General features: G+C 43.7%; 1 protein-coding gene across 4 annotated transcripts in view; it reads right to left on the reverse strand.

Annotated features, from left to right (window-relative positions):
- Positions 1 to 21,310, reverse strand: part of RBL1 (RB transcriptional corepressor like 1) — a 190,909-nt gene that overhangs the window by 105,636 nt on the left and 63,963 nt on the right. For all 4 annotated transcript variants that reach the window (XM_033963280.1, XM_033963282.1, XM_033963283.1 and 1 more), the window contains 3 exons: positions 18,192 to 18,241; positions 12,263 to 12,449; positions 9,489 to 9,655 (listed from right to left, as the gene is read on the reverse strand). In XM_033963280.1, the coding sequence (XP_033819171.1) occupies positions 9,489 to 9,655; positions 12,263 to 12,449; positions 18,192 to 18,241 (404 nt within the window). The remainder of the gene's footprint in view (positions 1 to 9,488; positions 9,656 to 12,262; positions 12,450 to 18,191; positions 18,242 to 21,310) is intronic.

Raw genomic sequence — 21,310 nt, forward strand, 5'->3', positions numbered from 1 at the left:
GGCGCAGAGGAGAGTATATCCTGGAGCAAAATCAAGGCAACTTGTTGTTTTGGAGGACGCAAAGAGGTCTATCTGAGGAGTCCCCCATCGAGCAAAAACTTGATGTACAGAGGAGGAATTGAGTGCCCATTCGTGAGGTTGGAAAAGGTGACTCAATTTGTCCGCCAAACAGTTTTGTTGACCTTGAATGTAGACAGCTCTGAGGAAGATGTTGTGAGGCACTGCCCAATTCCAGAGCTTCAGAGCTTTTTGACACAGGGAGAGAGAGCCCGTGCCTCCCTGTTTGTTGACATAGTACATGGCGACTTGGCTGTCTGTTCAAATGAGGACTACCTGGTCGTGAAGAAGATGTTGAAAAGCTTTGAGAGCATTGAAAATCGCTCTGAGTTCCAACAGATTGACATGACAGAGACGATCCGTGCAAGACCAATGGCCTTGAGTACGGACACAGTCGAGATGAGCCCCCCCAAGCGTAGGTTGAAGAATCTGTTGTGAGAACCTTCTGATGAGTGGGCATGTGGAAAAGTAAACCTCTGGAAAGATTGGAAGAGAACATCCATCAGTGGAGAGACTGTCATAAGAACATAAGAAGTCGCCTCTGCTGGGTCAGACCGGTGGTCCATCGCGCCCAGCAGTCCGCATCCGCGGCGGCCCATCAGGTCCATGACCTGTATGTGATCTCTTAAAATTCACCTTGATACCCTTTCTGTATCCTATCTTTACCCTTATCTGTATCCCTCAATTCCTTTATCTATCAGGAATTTATCCAATCCTTCCTTAAAACCCCATAGTGTGCACTGTAATGTGTTGAGAAAGTGGGTTGCAAGCTTGCTGCCACTGAGATGCCAGGGTCCACTGAGGTATGCGAAGGTGAAGTCTGGCAAAAGGAGTCACGTGAACTGTAGAAGCCATGTGACCAAGAACCATCATTTGTCTCGCTGATATTGAGGTGAGAGACGACACTTGGTAGCAAAGGTGAAAAAGAGCATGTTGACGTGGTTGAAGCAGGAATGCTCTGAGTTGAACAGTGTCTAGAATGGCTCCAATAAACTGTAGAGTTTGGAAGGGAGTCAACTGGGATTTTGGAAAATTGTCTTTGAACCCCAGACTTTGAAGGAACATAATAGTCTGTTGGATCGCTGCAATAACCCCTTGTTGAGAAGGGGTTTTGATGAACCAGTCGTCCAGATATGGAAAAACTTGAAGGCCCTGCGTCTGCAGGGCTGCAGCTACCACCACCAGACACTTCATGAAGACCCTGAGGGATTAGGCAGAACTCGGTATTGAAGATGAAGATTCCCCACCCGAAATCTTAAGAATCTGCGAGAGGCTGGATGAATTGGGATATGAGTGTAAGCCTCTTTGAGATCCAGAGAGCATAACCAATCCCCTTGATCCATCAGAGGGTACAGGGTTGGTAAAGAGAGCATCCAAAACTTCTCTTTTACTAGAAATTTGTTGAGTGTTCTGAGGTCCAGAATAGGTCGCAGATCCCCCATCTTCTTTGGGACTAGAAAATAACAGGAGTAGAACTCCGTGTCCCATTGGTTCAGGGGAACCTCCTCGACAGCTCGAAGAAGAGCCTGAGCTTCCTAAAGAAGAAGGGGAAGTTGCGATGTACTGGAAGGAAACTCTCTTGGAGTGAGATCTGGAAGTACTTGAAGAAATTGAAGTGAGTATCCCTACCGAATGATGTTGAGAACCCAGAGATCGGAGGTAATCAGATCCCACCGATGGTAAAAGTGGTGAAGCTGACCTCCTATGGGCAGGAGAGAAGTCTGATGGATGGAGGTTGGTATGCTCAGACTGAGATTGTCAATAAAACTGGGCCAGCTTAGCTGCAGTAGGAGCCTGAGGTTTTTGCTGTCGCTGCTGCTGTTGTTGCCATCTGGGTGGAGGCTTGGAGAAAGTTTTCTGAGGGTAACAACGTGGAGGAGGCTTGTAAGGCCGAGCAGGTGGAGTCTTAGCCTTAGGCCCAACCAAGGAGGCAAAGGAGCGTTCATGTTCAGACAGACACTTGGTGGCAGCCTCTATGGAATCATCAAAGAGCTCATTTCCCTGGCAAATTAGCCAGATGGTCCTGTAAATTAGGATCCATGTCCACAATGCGTAGCCAAACCAGGCGACGCATAGCCATAGCAAATGCAGTTGCCCTACAGGACATTTCAAAGGCATCATACATGGCTTGAAGCATGAAAAAGGCATATCTGTGACAAAGTGTGCAGAATCTGTTTAAACTCTGGAAGACTTTGCACCTCAATGGCTGGTAAAAACTTAGGCATTGTCTTCAGGCAATGTTTGAAGTAAGAAATAAAAAGGAAATTATAGTTAAGAATCCGATTTGCCATCATGGAATTCTGATAAAGCCTGCGGCCAAACTTATCCATGGCGCGGCCCTCCCTGCCCGGAGGCACTGCAGCATAGACCTTGGTGGGATTAGATTTCTTAAGCGAGGATTCCACTACTAAGGATTGATGGGACAACTGCGGTTTCTCAAACCCCTTACAAGGAACCGTACAATAGCGAGATTCCATCTTAGAGGGTATGGCTGGAATAGAATAAGGGGTCTCCAGATTCCTGAGAAAAGTTTGCTTTAAAACAGAATTCATGGGAAGGCAAAGGGTCTCTTTGGGTGGATGATGCAACTCCATCTCAGCTAAGTATTCAGGAGTGTACTTAGATTCCAAGTGAAGATCTAGCTGAGGAGCTTTACCCATATCAAACACAAATCTTGCAAAAGATGTGGACTTGGATGTAGATGGTTCTTCAGGAGAAGAACGAGACTTAGGAGCCGCCGAATAGGATGGAGATGTTTCCCTGGAGTATTGAGAAGGCATGGCAGTATCCAGCGCAAGAGTCACTGATAAAGCTCCACTGTATGTTAGAAGAGGAGTCAGAGAGTGTTTGCGCTTCAGAAGCCTTGATGGAAAATTCCCAGGAGTACGAGGGATGAGGTGCCTCAACTGCTGCCTGGGAGAGACAGGTAAAGAAGGTTCCCTAGCAGATGGTCTCGAGGGAGGAGTCCTCAACCTCGATGTGCCTCGAGAAGGAGAAGCAGGAGGAGTTGAAAGCTTCAAAGGTTGAGGCTTATGCCTGGATCTTGAGGGAGTCTCAACGGCCTTCGATAAATGAGGCATAGAAGACTCAGTACTATGAGGCGGGGAGTCTTTTCTTTGAAGGGGAGACTCTGCTCGGAAGAGGAGACTCTTTACTCTGTTTGGAAGCAAGATACCTCGAGGATGAGATGTGCTTCGAGAGGTGCCTCGATCGAGGTTTAGTAGCTCACTGGAGACGAGGTTGAGTGACTGGAGACTTGGACCTGGAAAGATGAGGTGAAGAGTCACTGGAGGATAACTGGCGAGACCTATGAGGCTTGTCTCGAGGCGCTTCGACAGGAGGCTCAGGCTGGCTCGCAGCAAGCAGGGTCCAGGCAGGGTCAATTTGAGCCAAGACCAAGGTAATCTGAGTGGTCAAGATGGCTTTCAACATGTCCTCGAACATAGGCACCGAGACCAATGGATCTGGTCTAGGAGGTGCAGCAGTGTGCTCTAAGGAAGGCGACCTCGAAGATGAGTATTCCCTATGTTTGGAGGCACACTTGGAGGGAGGTCTCATGGAGGCTGGCGCGACTACATTTGCTGCCTGGAATGCCTGAGACTCTGGAGGCTTCTTAGGTAGTGTACCTGAAGGAGAAAGAGGAGACTTACTTGCTGTCTTAGAAGGGACAGCAGTCGAGGTCTTCGAGAACGAGGGTGTCGAGGTCGAGGCCTTAGTCAAGGTCACCACGGGAGTCGAGGCCTCCCCCCGAGGTCGAGGTCTTCTCCGCAGACTGCTCTATAGTGCCAAATAGTTGAAGAATTTTAGCACGACGTCTGCGAAAGGCTCGAGGTTGAAGAGTAGCACAGCGACTCAGGACAATGTTCTGGTCCCAAGCAGGTTATGATGAGGGTCGGTTAAAGATATGGCCCAGCCACACTGGCTACACTTTTTAAAACCAGTAAGGGACCGGGACATAGACACAAAGGAAGCCGCGAATGAACGAGGTCCGGCAGCAGGGCCTAAACCCAGAGCCCTGTGGCCAGAAAACCGGCGGAGAAAAGAAAAGGTTTGGTTTTTTTTACAAGACGCGGCGCACAGCGACTTAACGAAGAAAACTAAAATAATAGAAAAAAGCTGTGGTGCAAGAAGGCAAGAACACAAAGTTTACAGCAGAGCTGGAGAATACAGGGATTCTCGGCTCCACGGAAAACGCTGAACTGAGGAGATGCTGAGGAGACGCACGCTCTGACTCCGGCGGGAAGACACTAGCGCAGGGGTGTCCAATCTGCGGCCCAAGGGACGCATGCGGCCCCGTGAAGTATTTTGTGCGGCCCCGGTCGAGGGCAATGCAGTGTTTTCCTCTGCTGCCCCCGGGTGTTTACCATCTTGACGGCTCCCTCCTGTGTCTTGCTGCAGCGTTTGAAAGTTTGTGCAGCCCCAGAAACATTTTTTCGGCCAATGCGGCCCAGTGAAGCCAAAAGGTTGGACACCCCTGCACTAGCGCATGTGCGGCGCAGCACTTGCAAACTTTTTCAAAGTTCTTCAAGCAAGTCTGCTTCCGAGGTTGTCCGCTGCGGGGTTCCGTGGATGACATCACCCACATGTGAGAATATGCTGTCTGCTTGTCCTAGGATAATGTATGCTTCTGAGTTCCTTCACCAAAATTTTAAGAAGGCAGTCTCTCATAAGGCTAGTAAAACAAAACTGCTTACCTACAGAGAACAGGACAAATCACATACATAAATGGGTGAAGTTAATTGATAGTGGAAGAAGAAATAATTCTCTCAGAATTCATAAAAAAAGATTATGTACTTACCTTAGTAAGCTCTTTTCCAGCAGATAGGTGGGACATTCTAGACCAGTGGTTCTCAACCCTGTCCTAGGGGAACCCCAGCCAATTGGGTTTTCAAGATATTCCTAATGAATATGCATACGACATATTTGCAAGCCTGTCTCCTCCATTATATGCAAATCTCTCTCATGCATATTCAATATAACTTATATAAATAGAAAGAGCTATACTTTAATATAAATAAATTACTATTGCCACTATCCCAAATAAAGTGTTCACAAATTTATTGCTTTCTATAAAATACCTATACATAAGAACAAAAGCAATGCTTCTGCTGGGTCAGACCTGAGGTCCATCATGCCCAGCAGCCCGCTCACGTGGCGGCCCAACAGGTCCTGGACCTGTGCAGTGATCCTCTATCTATACCCTTCTTGTCCAATCCTTTCTTAAACCCCAATACCGTACTCTGCCCTATTACGTCCTCTGGAAGCGCATTCCAGGTGTCCACCACACGCTGGGTAAAGAAGAACTTCCTAGCATTTGTTTTGAATCTGTCCCCTTTCAGCTTTTCCGAATGCCCTCTTGTTCTTTTATTTTTTGAAAGTTTAAAGAATTTGTCCCTCTCTACTCTCTCTATGCCCCTCATGATCTTATAAGTCTCTATCATATCCCCTTTAAGTCTCCTCTTCTCCAGGGAAAAGAGACCCAGTTTCTCCAATCTCTCAGCATATGAAAGGTTTTCCATCCCTTTTATCAGACGTGTCGCTCTCCTCTGAACCCTCTCAAGTAACGCCATATCCTTCTTAAGGTACGGCGACCTATATTGGACGCAGTATTCCAGATGCGGGCGCACCATCACCCGATACAACGGCAGGATAACTTCTTTCGTCCTGGTTGTAATACCCTTCTTGATTATACCTAGCATTCTATTCGCTCTCTTAACAGCCGCTGCGCACTGTGCTGTCGGCTTCATTGTCATGTCCACCATTACCCCCAAGTCCCTTTCTTGCGTACTCTCATTCACTAACATCCCTCCCATTGTATAGTTGTACCTCGGGTTTCTGCTTCCCAGATGCAATACTTTACATTTCTCAACGTTGAACTTCATCTGCCATCTCATCGCCCATTCCCCTAGTTTGTTCAAGTCCCTTTGCAATTCTTCGCAGTCCTCTTTAGTCCGAGCTCCACTAAATAGTTTGGTGTCGTCCGCAAATTTTATTATCTCACACTTCGTCCCTGTTTCTAGATCATTTATGAATATATTAAATAGCAGCGGCCCGAGCACCAAGCCCTGTGGAACACCACTCGTGACCCTCCTCCAGTCCGAGTAGTGGCCCTTCACCCCTACCCTCTGTTTCCTACCCGCTAACCAGTTTCTGATCCATCTATGTACGTCTCCATCCACCCCATTGTTCTTCAGTTTCCGGAGTAGACGCTCGTGAGGCACCTTGTCAAAGGCTTTTTGGAAATCCAGGTATATGATGTCTATGGGGTCTCCTCTGTCCATCTGTTTGTTAATTCCTTCGAAGAAGTGCAATAAGTTAGTTAGGCACGATCTCCCCCTGCAGAAACCATGTTGACTTGTTTTCAGAAGTTCGTTTCTTTCCAAATGTTCATCGATGTTTTCTTTTATCAGTGCTTCCGCCATTTTCCCCGGAACAGAGGTCAGACTCACCAGTCTGTAGTTTCCCGGGTCACCTCTTGATCCCTTTTTAAAGATGGGCATGACGTTGGCTATCTTCCAATCCTCCGGAATCACTCCTTGTTTCAGGGATAGTTTGCAAATTTGCTGCAGTAGTTCCGCTATCTCCTCCTTTAATTCTTTCAGAACCCTTGGATGGATTCCGTCCGGACCCGGGGATTTGTCAGTTTTTAGTTTTTCTATCTGCCTGCGCACATCTTCAAGGCTCACGTCCATGGATGTTAATTTTTCTGCTTGATTTCCATTGAAGAATTGCTCAGGTTCCAATATGTTGGTTGTGTCTTCGTTCGTAAATACAAACAAAAAGAACATGTTAAGTCTTTCCGCAACTTCATTCTCCTCCTTCACTACTCCCTTCCTGTCTCCGTCATCCAGCGGTCCCACCTCCTCCCTAGCCGGCTGTTTCCCTTTAACATATCTGAAGAACAGTTTGAAATTTTGTGCCTCCCTGGCTAGCCTCTCTTCATATTCTCTTTTGGCTTTTCGAACCACACGGTGACATTCTTTTTGATACTTCCTGTGCTCTTTCCAGTTCTCCTCAGTTTTGTTCTTTTTCCATTTCCTGAATGAATTTTTCTTATTGCCTATTGCTTCCTTCACTATTTTAGTGATCCATACCGGATCTTTTGTTCGATTCTTTTTGCACCCCTTTCTGAATCTGGGGATGTACAGATTTTTCACCTCGCTCACCATGTCCTTATAAATATATTAAAACATTCACAATCTACCCAACCACCTTGCTAAAAGTCCAATCATAAAGTGCATCAAAGTCTGTATGATATACTATTATATCTTCAATCCTGTGTTAATTTTCTTTTTTCTTTTTCCAATTATCTTCTTTCTGTTATAGTCCTTCATATATCATACTCCAATCTTCAAAAATCTGAACAGACACACCCTATACAGGTCTGTATTTCGCCGTTCCCAACTTCAGATTTAAAATATGTTCTTGTCATTCATTATATATTGTTTATAGGCCACACACTGTTAGGATAACTCCAAACCAGGACCTCTCTCTGCAGTAGCAGCACAGAAATTAAAGCCGAATTGCTTAACAAATATTTCTGTTCTGTGTTCATGGCTGAAGCGCCGGGAGCGGGATCACAGAAGACAAACTTGAATCTAGGCCTTAGTTTGGTGTGTTCATGACTGCTGCAGTGAGAGTGAACATGATGGAGAGATCAAAGAGCTGTCTGAGGCCTTCAGAAAGAAGATTGTAGCAGCTTATGTCTGGCAAGGGATTTAAAAAGATCTCGAAAGAAATTGACAGCCATTCCACGGTCCGGAAAATAGTATACAAGTGGAGAACTTTCCAAACAACTGCCAACATACCCAGGTCTGGCTGTCCAAGCAAGTTGACACCCAGAATAGACCGCAAGATGCTAAAAAGTCTCCAAAACCCTAAAATGTCATCAAAGGACCTACAGCAGGCTCTTGCTACTGTTGATATGAAAGTGCATGCCTCTACAATCAGAAAGAGACTGCACAAATTTAACTTGCATGGGAGGTGTACAAGAAAGAAACCTTTGCTCTCTTAAGAGAAACATCAAGGCCAGACTGAAGTTTGCCAGAGAGTACACAGAGAAACACTAAGACTTCTAGAATAGTGTTCTATGAACAGATGAGTCTAAAAAGCAATGTTACTTACCGTAACAGTTGTTATCCAGGGACAGCAGGCAGCTATTCTCACTAGTGGGTGACGTCATCCAACGGAGCCCCAATGCGGACATCTCACAAGCATACTTGCTTGTAGAAACTTTTAGAAGTTTCGAGTTGCCCACACCGCGCATGCGCGAGTGCCTTCCCGCCCGATGCACCGGGCGTGTCTCCTCAGTTCTTTCTCTTCCGCGGAGCTGAGAAGTTTGCCTTTGAAACTCTCTGAGCGAAGTTCCTTTTTGTGTCTTCTGTGCCCGCGGGTTTGGGTTTTTTTGTGCTCATTCCTGTTGGCTCTCGTTACGTTTTGTTGTTTAAAAAAAATAAATAAATTTTGTTCGATCGTTCGACCGGGCAGGTCGCGTGGCTGCGGCCCTGCGGCTTCGACCTTGCGGCGGAGCTTTTTCGGCCTATGTCCCGGCCAGCATTCCAGGAAAAGAACCTCATACCAACTGTGAAGCATGGAGGTGGAAGTGACATGGTTTGGGAATGCTTTGCTGCAGCAGGACATGGCCAGCTTACCATCATAGAATCCATCATGAATTCTATCATGTATCAGAGGGTGCTTGCGGAACATGTGAGACCAACTGTAAGAAAATTAAAGCTGAAGCGGAACTGGACCCTGCAACATGACAATGACCCAAAACATACCAGTAAATCCACCAAGGACTGGCTGAAAACTAAGAAATGGAGAGTCCTGGAGTGGCCAAGTCAAAGCCCTGATCTTAATCCCATTGAGATGCTGTGGGGTGATTTGAAATGGGCTGTACATGCAAGAAACTCCTCAAACATCTCACAGCTGAAATAATTCTGCATTGAGGAGTGGGCCAAACTTTCCTCAGACTGATGTCAGAAACTGGTAAATGGCTACAAGAAGCGTCTCACTGCAGTTATTTCAACCAAAGGGGATAACACTAGCTATTAGGGTATAGAGTGTCCTAATTTATTCTTCAATTAGAATACATATTTTTGTGGATACCTTTTGTTTCATGAGTAAATCAAGGAAAATTTGTGTTGTTTACCTGCAATCACATCACTTTCTTTTCCAGAGATTAAAAAAAACAAGATTTGACACCAATATGTGAACATTTCTTAAGAAAGAACTGAATATTTCATGAGATATCCTAAATTTTTCACATGACTGTAAAAATGAGCAGGAACATAATGGGAAGGGAGTGTATACAAGCAGAAAAAGGGGGCCAAAGAGAGCACACAATGGAAAGTGCAGGAGAGGTAGGAAATGGAGACGGATAGAAGGAATAACAGTATTCAAACTTAAAATTTACTTTTATTTTTGCTTACTTGAAAATATTCACTAGTTGCTCACTGGGAGCATTTTTCAAGCCTGACACCATACTCTGTAAGCGATTCACACTTTGTGTTGCTGAAGTAACAGGTGTGTTCATGGCTTCTTTTTCTTTCAAATATCTCCTTCCAGTCAAAGGTGTAGAAGGGGCAAAGGATCTTTTCTGCCAGGTGAGATGAAAACCTGAATCAGTCAATTTATTAATCCAACTGAAAAATAAACAGAAGCTTAAAAACATATGTATCTGAAAATAAAGTACAACTGTTCATCTTGGAAGGGGGGGGGGGTTAATCAGGATCACTGTAGTTATATAGTAAAACAGATGCAGTATATCCAGTACATTGGTTCCCCAAACTCTCCTGGAAACCCCCAATCCAACTGAGATTTCAAAATTTCTGCAATGTGTATGAATGATAAAGTTGCATTCAATAATAACTTTGTGTAGATCATGCATGTGGGAAAATGATTTAAGTCCTCTTGCTTAAAAGTACAAAAATATTTTATAGAAGATTTGGCAAATGCTAAGATTTTATAAAACATATATAGCACAGTTACTTAAAGCATTATCTGGAGACAGCAGGAAGCATATTCTCACATGTGGGTGATGTCATCCACGGAGCCCCGATACGGACAGTGGTAAAAAGTACTGTCACTTTAAGCTTTTAGCAAAGCTTCAAGACTGCATGAACGAGTGCGTTCCCGCCCAACGCCAGCTCACGAGGTCGTCCATTCTATGTCCAAGTGAAGAAGCCAACTAGGGGAGGTTGGCGGGTTGTGAGACTATCTGCCTGCTGTCACTGGATAACACCTGTTTCGGTAAATAACTGTGCTTTATCCTTAGACAAGCAGGCAGCATATTCTCAAATGTGGGACTCCCTAGCTTTAGCAAAGGGGATGGCCACTGTTGAAAACAGGATACTGGGCTTGATGGACCTTTGGTCTGTCCTAGTAAGGCAATTCTTATGTGCTTATGACAGACTGGTCAGGCCCTGGGGCACTGAAGAATGGGTGGATCTCCAATGCTCTAAGGAATCTCTCTTGAAGGACTCGACAATGACAATTGTCATGATGGGCATCAACTCTGACACCCTGTAAGTCATCAGCATTAATGAAGGTGTAACTGGCAAAGCATGAGCATCCAATATGAGCAGGAGATCTAGCAGGTCTGAAGATGAAGCTCTCAATGCCTGTGCATCATGTTCAGCCAGAAGATGCCCCATTACCTCCTGGAAAGTAGTCCAGGATCTACTTCGCAAGGGAAACTATTGGTAAAGGCAGGGACTCAGCTGGGGTAGGGACTTCCTTTGAAGCCATCAAGGTTGAATTTACAGCCTGGTTCCAGCTTGATGGAGGCTTTTCAGCTGGGAAAAGAGACGGCTGAGGGGAGATATGATTGAAGTCTACAAAATCCTGAGTGGAGTAGAATGGATACAACTGGATTGATTTTTCACTCTGTCAAAAATGACAAAGACTAGGGGACACTCGATGAAGTTACAGGGAAATACTTTTAAAACCAATAGGAGGAATTTTTTTTTTCACTCAGAGAATAGTTAAGCTCTGGAACGTGTTGCCAGAGGTTGTGATAAGAGCGGATAGAGTAGCTGGTTTTAAAAAAGGTTTGGACAATTTCCTGGAGGAAAAGTCCAGTCTGCTATTGAGAAAAACATGGGGGAAGCCACTGCTTGCCCTGGATCGGTGGCATGGAATGTTGCTACTCCTTCGGTCTTGGCCAAATACTAATGACCTGGATTGGCCACCGTGAGAATGGGTTACTGGGCTTGATGGACCATTGGTCTGACCCAATAAGATTATTCTTATGTTCTTATCATGCCTGATCAGAGTCCTTGGGGGGTGAGCTGCTTCTTGGATATCAAGGGGTCCGTGGTCCATGTTAATGCTTCCTGATCTCCACCCGACACATGGCATCAGGTTTCCTCATCATAGAGAACTAAGTACAATTCTTCCCTGTCCTTAGGGTGGGATCAGACGATGCTTGATGTTAGTGACCATTACCATGCTCAATGTCGAAGCATCCTTAGTGTCTGAAACAGTTCTAAGAACTATTGGAACCTAAAGACCAAATAATAGTGATGACTACAAAACCTGCAAATGAAGGAGAATCAATGTGAGCAGAATGGAGATTGTGAAGGTACAACTCTCTGCTCCATGGAAAGATGATTTCTGGCTTGGACCCATATAATGAAGGCAGGTGGAAGACACACGCATGAATAGCAGCATCATGTTTCCAAAAACTCTAGAAAATAACACCGGGGAGTGTCTCTGCACCATCAGACTACAAAACCTTCAAAAAAGAAATAAAAACCCTTCTATTCATATAACACATGAAACCGAACTAACACCTGCATCACCTGCAACTACTACATATGAACTTCTAATATCATGACAACTCAGATGTAATCCCTAACAATTCAAAGAAATGTACAAACTACTCGCTAAACACTTCTAATATCCGGACAAATCATTTGTAATCTGCCTTGAACCGCAAGGTAATGGCAGAATAGAAATCCCTAATGTAATGTGACATCACCCATCAGTGGGAATATGCATCCTGCTTGCCCTCAAAGAATAAACTATAGAAATGTAGTTTTAATTTGATTGGTGCACATTGGCACAAACACACCTTGTTTTAGTTATATACCAGTAAATATACAGTGGATCTTGACAACTCTTTGTTGGCAGATCACTATTACATCTGAAATAGGCACTGCAGGGATTGCTTTCAACAATTCATAATTGTAAAATATATTACTTTATCACAATGGTATTGCAGGGTGCATTCCACAGGTATTCTTGTGGTCACTTTGGATGTAAGCATTTCTGCTACAAACTTCCGAGGAGTACCAATTTCTTCTTCTGCATCTTCCCCTAGAAAAACTCGTTCATCAAAATCTCCCACTGTCAAGACGTACTCTTCATATTCTTTATTCAGTGTTTTACTGGAATAAGAAAGAAATGGCACTGAGCTGCTGAACAAACTCACATTATTCCATAAACATGTTTTGTTTTCCCTCTCTGGAAAGCCTCACCTTACTCCTTCCCTTCTAGCAATGTCTCCAAATGAGTTATTTCCATGCATACTGTGACAGTAATGAACCCCACTCCTTCGCCAGGGCATCTTAATCTCTCAAATTTACTACTAACACTTGCTCTATGCCAAAGAGCTTTCTTCAGGAGTTCAAAAGAGGTTGTCAATACATATTAATGAAAGATTAGGTTCTTACCTTTGCTAATCTTCTTTCTTGTAAATCCATGCTCTATTCCTGGACTAGTGGGTTATTTTCCTACAGTTGCCAGACAGCTTGTAGGAAGCCTCATATAAACAATGCTTTGTGCCCTCTCCTCTTACCTCCCCCATCCCCACCCCCTGGAATCTAGTTTGTGACAAAGCAGCCAGAAACACCTTTAGAGGACAAAGGCAAAAGAGAGAGGTACAGGGATACTCCCCAACCAGTAAGTCTAATCTGCTCATAACATGAAACCAGTCCAATCATGAACAATTGAAACAAGTCATTAAAACATTAGGAACCCAAACAACAAAAAAGGAGAGCTATAAGTGCTATAAGGAGACTCAGCCTGCACTGACGGAATGGAGCGCTGGGACTAAGAACCCCCAAGGTAAAGTGCTAAACACATTCGGATGGAATTTTTACAAAGGCTAGTCAATAAATCAGAAATCCAGCTTACCAGTGCATGTAAAGGCAGTCAATTGGCAAATCAGAACTCACAGGGCAGGTTCCAGGAATAGAGTATGGATTTAGAAGAAAGAATATTGTGAAAGGTAAGAACCTAATCTTTCGTTCTTGTACAATCTTGCTCTATTCCTGGACTAGTGGGATGTAACAGAGCAGTCCCATAGAGTCAGGGTGGGACTGATGAGCCTGCTGCCAAAACGGAAGAGCTAAAAGCAGCATCCTGCTTTGCCGCCACATCAATCCTATAGAACTTGGTGAAAGTGTACAAAGAGGACCAGGTAGCAGCCCTGCAAATCTCCTCCAGAGACATCGCTGATGACTCTGCCCAAGAGGAAGAGACGCCTCAGGTAGAGTGAGCCTACACCGAAAGGAAGGGCTTCTTATCAGCTACTATGTAAGCAGAGGACATAGCCTTATGGATCCATCTGGAAATGGTGGCTTTGGAAGCCAGCCTGCCCTTGGGGACAGGACCTACCAGTACAAACAGATAATCAGAGACAAGAAACTCGTTCGTGACCTCCAGGTACTGCAACAGGATTCTGCGCACGTCCAGGAACCGTAACACCCAGTCACACTATTGCGTGGCTTGGGAAGAAAGACATGGCCTTGTGCCATGTTGAAACAGATTCCCAAGTATTCCAGCTTTGGTAAACACAGGAGAGCCTTTGCCCGGGGAACCACTTCTATGGTTGCTGTCATTAACTCCAGTACCTGATGGTAATGCCAATCCGTGAGGTTCGGCCTTGCTAAGAGTTCTATAATCAGCTTTGAGAGCTTCTGTTTGCGTGGCTTGGGAAGCCTTGTGCCATGTCAAAACAGATTCCCAGGTATTCCAGGCTTTGGTAAATACAGGAGAGAAATCCCTTCCACACCAAAGAAAACAACAAGCACAGCCTAACCAGCCTGCATCAGGAGTCTTAACTATTATAAGGAACTGACTTAATTCAAGAAGAGTTTTTCAAAGTTTAGACCACTGCATGTGTGGTTCTTTTTTTACTTTATTTTATTATTTTTTGAAACTTGCCAAAAGTTAAATCACAATGAATGTTCCCAAAACCACAAGACAATAGAGGGCTGTTTTTCAAGTTCCTTATAATAGTTAAGACTTCTGATGCAGGCTGGTTAGACCAAAACACAGACATGTCGACAGGGCTGTGGAGTCGGAGTCGGAGGAAATTTCGGGTACCTGGAGTCGGAGTCGGAGTCAGAAGTACAAAAAACTGAGGAGTCGGAGTCGGAACAATTATCTACCGACTCCATTTTTGAACTTGGCATACCAATCACGAGCGATTCTTTCAGCTATAGCACCCACTATATACACAGCACAAATGTTGCGAGCAGCTTCTGCGTCCTTAGAACCTTGATTAAAAGCAAAAAGAAGGTGGTGTCGAAAATGCTCATTTCTCTCAACTTGACATTCCATTTTAACGATCTGAAAATCAACCAGTGCTGTGGAGTCGGAGGAAATTTCGGGTACCTGGAGTCGGAGTCTGAAGTACAAAAAACTGAGGAGTCGGAGTCGGAACATTTATCTACCGACTCCACAGCCCTGCATGTCGAGTCTTTATTGGAACAAATAAAATCTTTTAAAACCCAGAGGTCACCTTCACTGTGCTTGTTGTATTCCAGGCATTGGACCAGTTCAAGATGACTTTTCTTGAAGTTGACTATCTACCCTAGGTCCTGTAGAAGTCCTATGACTTGCTTCACTGAATGCACTCCCTCCAGCTTGGACACAGCTCTGATCAGCCAGTTGTCCACGCATGGGTGTACCTGGATCTCTGATTTACGGAGATGCACTGCAACCACTACCATCACCTAGATGAAGGTGCTTGGTGCCATTCTCAGCCCAAAGGACAGTGCAGCAAACTGGAAATGCCTCTTTAGGACATGGAATCTTAAATATTTCCCGTGCTCTCCTGGAGCTACTGTTGCAATAATCAACCGAACAATCTCCATTTTGAAGCAAGACACCTGCAGCGCCTCAATTACAGACATCAGGTCTAGATAAACCTCCAGTCATCTGAGTCTTTCTTGGGAACTCTAAAGTTTATGGAGTATTTGCTTCAGTCCAATTCTTTTCCAGGAATGGGCCCTATGGCTTGAATATCCAAAAATCTTTGAACTGTCGTTCAGACCCTGGTCATTTTTACTGTCTCCCAGCTGGAGAATTCACAAAGAGATCCATTGGAGGGCGAGCAAACTCTTATCTTGTGTCCCCCTCCCAAATAAGATCTAGTACTCAGTGGTCCAAAGAAATCTGCACCCAAACCCAACAGCTACGGGAGCACGACTACTATCCTGGCATCATTGTATTTTCTTGAGCTGTACTGGCTTGAGAGCCAGAGACTTGAGGTTGTCTGGTACTTCCAAACATCTACCTGGATCCCTGAAAGGATCTCTGTGCAGAGGAGTTTCCACAGTATTGCCGAGAACGTTGCAAGCCTCGATAGTTACCCTGACTGGCCCCCCCCCTGGAGCACACGATTTGCTATCTGGCAAAAACTTAGGACGGTGATCTGCCATGCTGGCCTAAGTCATCCATTCTTTACCAAAGAGCATATGCCCTTTGGGAAGTCTGCTCAAAGTAGCTATGGAGGCTGAATCTCCAGCCCATTGCCTGATCAGGGCATTCTATGGGCAAAACAGCATAAGCCAAAACTTTGCTCATGACTCGATATCATATACGGTATCTGTCACATAATCTACCCCCTCTAGCATCAGTTGAGGAAATACGTCATCACCTGGCATCAAAGTCTGATGTAACCTGGTGAGGTATGCCCATGACCAATAGAAACTATAACTTCCAATAACAAAACAAAACAAAAAAGATGTTCGAAAATATGAGAGGAAAAAGGATCGCAGAAACCTGCTCAGAAACTGATGAAATACTTAATGATTCAAGTCTGATTTCAATCATTGATCCTGTAAAAAACCTCTCATACTATTCTCTTCTTTAACACCTTCCATGTGTGAATGTAAATATTAGTGATTATTTTTAATATTTTGTTGTTTCAAATGCACTCTACAAATTCAGTGATAACAGCTGATTAATACTGAAAAGCCACCAAACTTATCTCAAAGCATGGTTACATCAGTCCAATCCCGACGGTGCCCGTTTCGCCAAACGTAAATCGGCTACTTCCGGGGATACACTTAGGACTGGAAAAAGCAGGATTGGCTCAAAAGAATCTATAAAATGAAACAACTGTTACAAAGAAGTGCTAAATAAAACAATTTACTGTGATTTTAAATTTTTAAATATTTAAACCCCTTAAGTTTTGTTGAAACTGGCAAAAGATCCCTTTTGCTGTATAAATGATAAATTATTATATAAATTGTATAAAATATTCTGGGACTGTTTTAAATAGTCTAATTATTGTGATATCTTATTTTTGTTGTGTAATGTATAATTTTTAACAACTGATCAAAAACTACGAATCGAAAAACATTTAGATAAACCAACACAAATGTGGCATATATGAAAAAACTGAGAAGAGCCCAATGAAATTTTATAATAATAACCACAAGTTAAACATTGCAACAGTGTAGCCACCCTGATTAGCTGTGAAAGCATCTCATCTATCATTTGCTAACAAAGCCACTCAGAATAAACATTGCAGCAATATGGCCATAGGGAAGCTGTTAAAGACACCCTTTGCCAAATAACAAATGTTTCATTTAGCAAACAGTTGCGGTATATGAAAACCAGAATACTGCTTAAAGATGGGACAAAAAGTTCCATTTTAATCATTTTGAATGTCTCCTTTTACACACTGTAAGTAAAATCTACGGACTGGTGATGCTAAAAATCTACTTTCATAAAGAAAAGAATAGAATGCCATGTTTTAAAAAGCTCCGCCTTGTGAGTAAACGGAAAATGAACATCGAGGCTAAGATAACTGTGTTCTGTGCCATAAAAGGCATTTGTTGTTAAATTTTAACTCTTACACAGACACATTGGTCCTTAAATAAACCTTACTTTGCGTTATCTCATTTTCTTTTTCTGGCGTCTCGATGTGAAAGAGATGTCGAGCATGCGCATTTAAATCAGCTTGCATGACGTCAGTTTGAAACACATCTTAATAAACAGCTGATTTTGTGTCAATGCTAATGCCTCTACTCTGTGTGACCTGTTGTATATCTTATTGTGTCGAGGGCAAATCTCGCTTACATGCTGTAAAAAGAAATATGTGAACAATTCAAAAAAATTTAACTATTTTTTAAAAATGTACCTAGAGATGTGTGAATTTAAAGCAAATTAAAATTCTCAAACAAAACCTGAAATGTCCAGAGCAAATCCTGAAATATTGAAAGACAGAAAGAAAATTCTAAGGGGTCCCTTTTATCAAGCTGCATAATACTGTGCGTTAAACTGCCTGCTGCGCTAGCCGCTAACACCTGCATTGAGCAGGCGTTAGATTTTTAGCCAGCCGCGGGGGTTAGCGCATGATGAAATGTCCGACACGCTAACCCCACTAGCGCGGCTTGATAAAAGGATCCCTAAGTGTCCAAAGCAAAATCCTAAGTTGTTAAAAGAAACGATTCAACTCCAAAGCATTGTTTAGCCCTAGCAGTTTGACTGTGTTTAATCTATGAATCCACCTGGCTTCACGTTGAAAGAAATGTTGGTTGTGCATTTGAAAATTAAAATCAAAGCACAAAATGCAAGAAAAGAGAATTAGTATATCCTTCCAGCTCCATAGAAAGAAAGACTGAGGAGGCCGTGTACAATGATGCAAAGAAAGAACTTGCATACAAGTGCAATAGGGTCTCTTAAAGACTTCCAGAACTTGTCAAATTGGAAAACTATTTTTCCTTCATGGGATCCGTCAGATGATGTCATCTATTTGAGAAGACATGCTATCTGCTTTTCCATGGAGAAAAGATGTAACTGATATTATAATTTACTTGTGACATGCACTACAAAATCCTTTTTGCAATATAATCATGGGCATTAAATAAAAAAAGCACAATACAACTTACTTATTCTCAGTAAAGCTGGAAATATCCAAAAGACAGTCACCTTTTAAAATCTAAAAACGAAAGTAAATACTAATATAAATAAAGTAGTAGTAGTGGCAAGGTACCATATTTTTCGCTTCATAAGACGCACCTGACCATAAGACGCACCCTAGATTTAGAGGAGGAAAACAAGAAAAAAACCCATTCTGAACCAAATTCTCCCTGCCAGGCTCTGCACCCATTCCCCCCTCCCTGCCAGACTCTGTACCGTGTCCCCCCCTCTGGTGGTCTAGTGGAAGGCAGGGACAGGGCACGCAGGCCTAGTGACAGGCAGGTAGGCCTAGTGGCAGGCAGGTCTCACCACCCCAAGGCAGGCAGGCAGGCAGGGCACTCCACCCCCCCCCGAGGCAGGCAGGCAAGCAAGCAGGCAGGGCTCCCCCGTACCTACGGCTTTGGCGGTATATAAGAATAAAATTATTTTAGTTCCTCCGGTGGTCCTTCCCTTCCCTCCGGTTGACTCCCGAACTAGCTGCAGCAGCGTCAGTGAGGGTAAAAGGCAGGCACGAGCTTTTCGCGCTCCTGCCTTGTTCCATGTTGCTGCTTGAATGGCTGCCTCAGTTCTCGTAAGGCAGCCATTCACGCAGTGATGCAGGACAAGGCAGGAGCGCGAAATTCTTGCACCTGCCTTTTACCCACTCTGATGCTGCTGCAGTTAGTTCGGGAGTCAACTGGAGGGAAGGGCAGGAGGAACTAAATAAGGTAACGGGGGTTGTGGGGGGTGGGTATTCGCTCCATAAGACGCACCCTTATTTCCACCCCCTTTTTGGGAGTGGAAAAAGTGCATTTTGTGGAGCGAAAAATACGGTAGTTATTTTACTTTAAATGCTTAAAACTATGGGTAATCTTAAGAGTGTTAAGTCCCAATGTACACTAAGGGCAGAGAAAGGGAGTGGACACTATTAACAGAGCATGTTCTGGATACTACATCCATAATTTAGGAGCCATTAGAGCCTCCTAAATAGGAGGCAGTAAATGCTTCCCCCTTCAATTTTTCTTAAGTTACGTGTGTTAATGCCCATGACCTGAAAAAAATATCTTGGGAACTGCTTGATTCCTAGGTGTGCTAGAAATGCGCTTAGCACACAGGATAGTCCTAGATTAACATGCACTAAGTCCATTTGCTATTGCACTTTAGTAACACACCCCTATTATTTTCTTTGGCATGGTTTGAATAAGTGCTGTCTTTGAAATCCTCAGAACTTTAAACATCTACCAAAGTTCAGGTGAAATTTTGCATCTTACCAGGTAAAGCAAAGATACTACTTACCTGTAGCAGGTGTTCTTCAAGGACAGCAGGCATACATTTTCACATGTGTGTGATATCATGCACAGAACTAGGTAAGGACACTGCCATGGACACTAACACTTCCCATTCAACATTGGCACGTGGGACTGACAGTTCAGTAAAAAACAGTAAAGCAGCCAGTTAGGGGAGGTGGGCGGGTGGTGAGAATCTTTGCTTTCTCCGAGGACAAGCTGGCATTACATATATTCTCACACGTGGGACTCCCAAGCTGAAAGAAGTTTAATATTAAATAAAATGAGGCTAGAGGGAAAGTTGGTGCAGAACTACCTGTCCAAACTGACTGTCTCTTCTGGACGTATGGATTGAGGACCATGTAGCTGCTTTGATGATGTCCTCAATAGATGCAGAGCAGAAATGAGCTACTGTGGCAGCCAGCCTACTAGGGTCAAAAGCTAGAAAGAGCTGAGAGGATTCCCTATGAGGTTTAGTCCAGTCTAGGTAGTGTGCTAGAGAATGCTTGCAGTCCAAGGTATGAAGTATTTCTTCTCCGGAATAAGAATGTGGTTCAGGAAAGAAAACAGAACTATGGATTAATTGAAATGGAATTCCCAAACAATTTTAAGGGAGAATGTGTTCCGAGAACTACTCTATCATGACTGCATCTTGTGCAGGGAGGATCCAACACAAGAGCTTGAAGTTCACATACAAGGCATGCAGATGTGAGGGCGATTAAGGAAAACAACCCTCCAAGTGAGAAGTTTCAACGAGCAAAATGCAAGCGGTTTAAGAGGAAATTTCATGAGAATAGAAAGAATCACACTGAGTTCCCAAGCAAAAGGTGGAGGCTTGAGGGATGGAATGCACTGATAGCGCTGAGAAGCAGTGGATTTGCCCAAGCCATGGACTTCTCTTTTAGGAAATTATCCAAACCTTTTTTAATCCCTGCTAAGCTAACTGATTTCACCACATTCTCTGGCAATGAATTCCAGAGTTTAATTACACATAGTGTGAAGAAATATTTTCTCCACTTTGTTTTAAATCTACTACTTAGTAGCTTCATTGCATGCCCCCCTAGTCCTTTTATTTTTGTAAAGAGTAAACAAACAATTCACATCTACCCTTTACACGCCACTCAGTATTTTATAGACCTCTATCATATCCCCCCTGAGCCATCCCTTCTCTAAGCTGAAGAGCCCTAGCTGCTTTAGCTTCTCCTCGTAGGGAATAGAGAACACAGGGGAAAAATTGTCCCAGTCTCCATTCCGTCCCCGTGAACTCGGTCCCTGCTCCATCCCCATGAGCTTGGTCCCTGTCTCCACCCTGTCCCCGTGAGCTCGGTCCCCATCCCCGTAAACCATCTGATCCCATCCGCACAAACCTCAAATAGTTTTATATTGAACTTATTTTATTAAAGTATAAAAAGAAACAATATTCTGGAAATTGTCATTTTATAAATCAGAGCTCTGGCTGCCGAACTAGAGGAAGAGATCTTAATAATAATAATAACAGTTTATATACCGCAGGACCGTGAAGTTCTATGCGGTTTACAATGACTAAAAGTTACAGACTGAGTAGTACTAACAGAGTTAAGATTTAGTGGTCAGTTATTGTGGGGAGGGATTGTTCAGTGTAGCTGCCTAGATAATTTAGGAACAAATATGTTTTTAGGTGTTTCCTGAATTCTCCATAAGTATTCGCAAGCATGAGTAATTGTTTCAGGTCTTTACCCCATAATGCTGCCTGATAAGAGAAGAGATATTGATGGTGTCTTTTAAATTTACATCCTTTAACCCAGGGGCAGGCAATTTCGGTCCTCGAGAGCCGGATCCAGGTC

Source organism: Geotrypetes seraphini, chromosome 11 (assembly GCF_902459505.1).
Source record: "Geotrypetes seraphini chromosome 11, aGeoSer1.1, whole genome shotgun sequence".
NCBI lineage: Eukaryota > Metazoa > Chordata > Amphibia > Gymnophiona > Dermophiidae > Geotrypetes > Geotrypetes seraphini.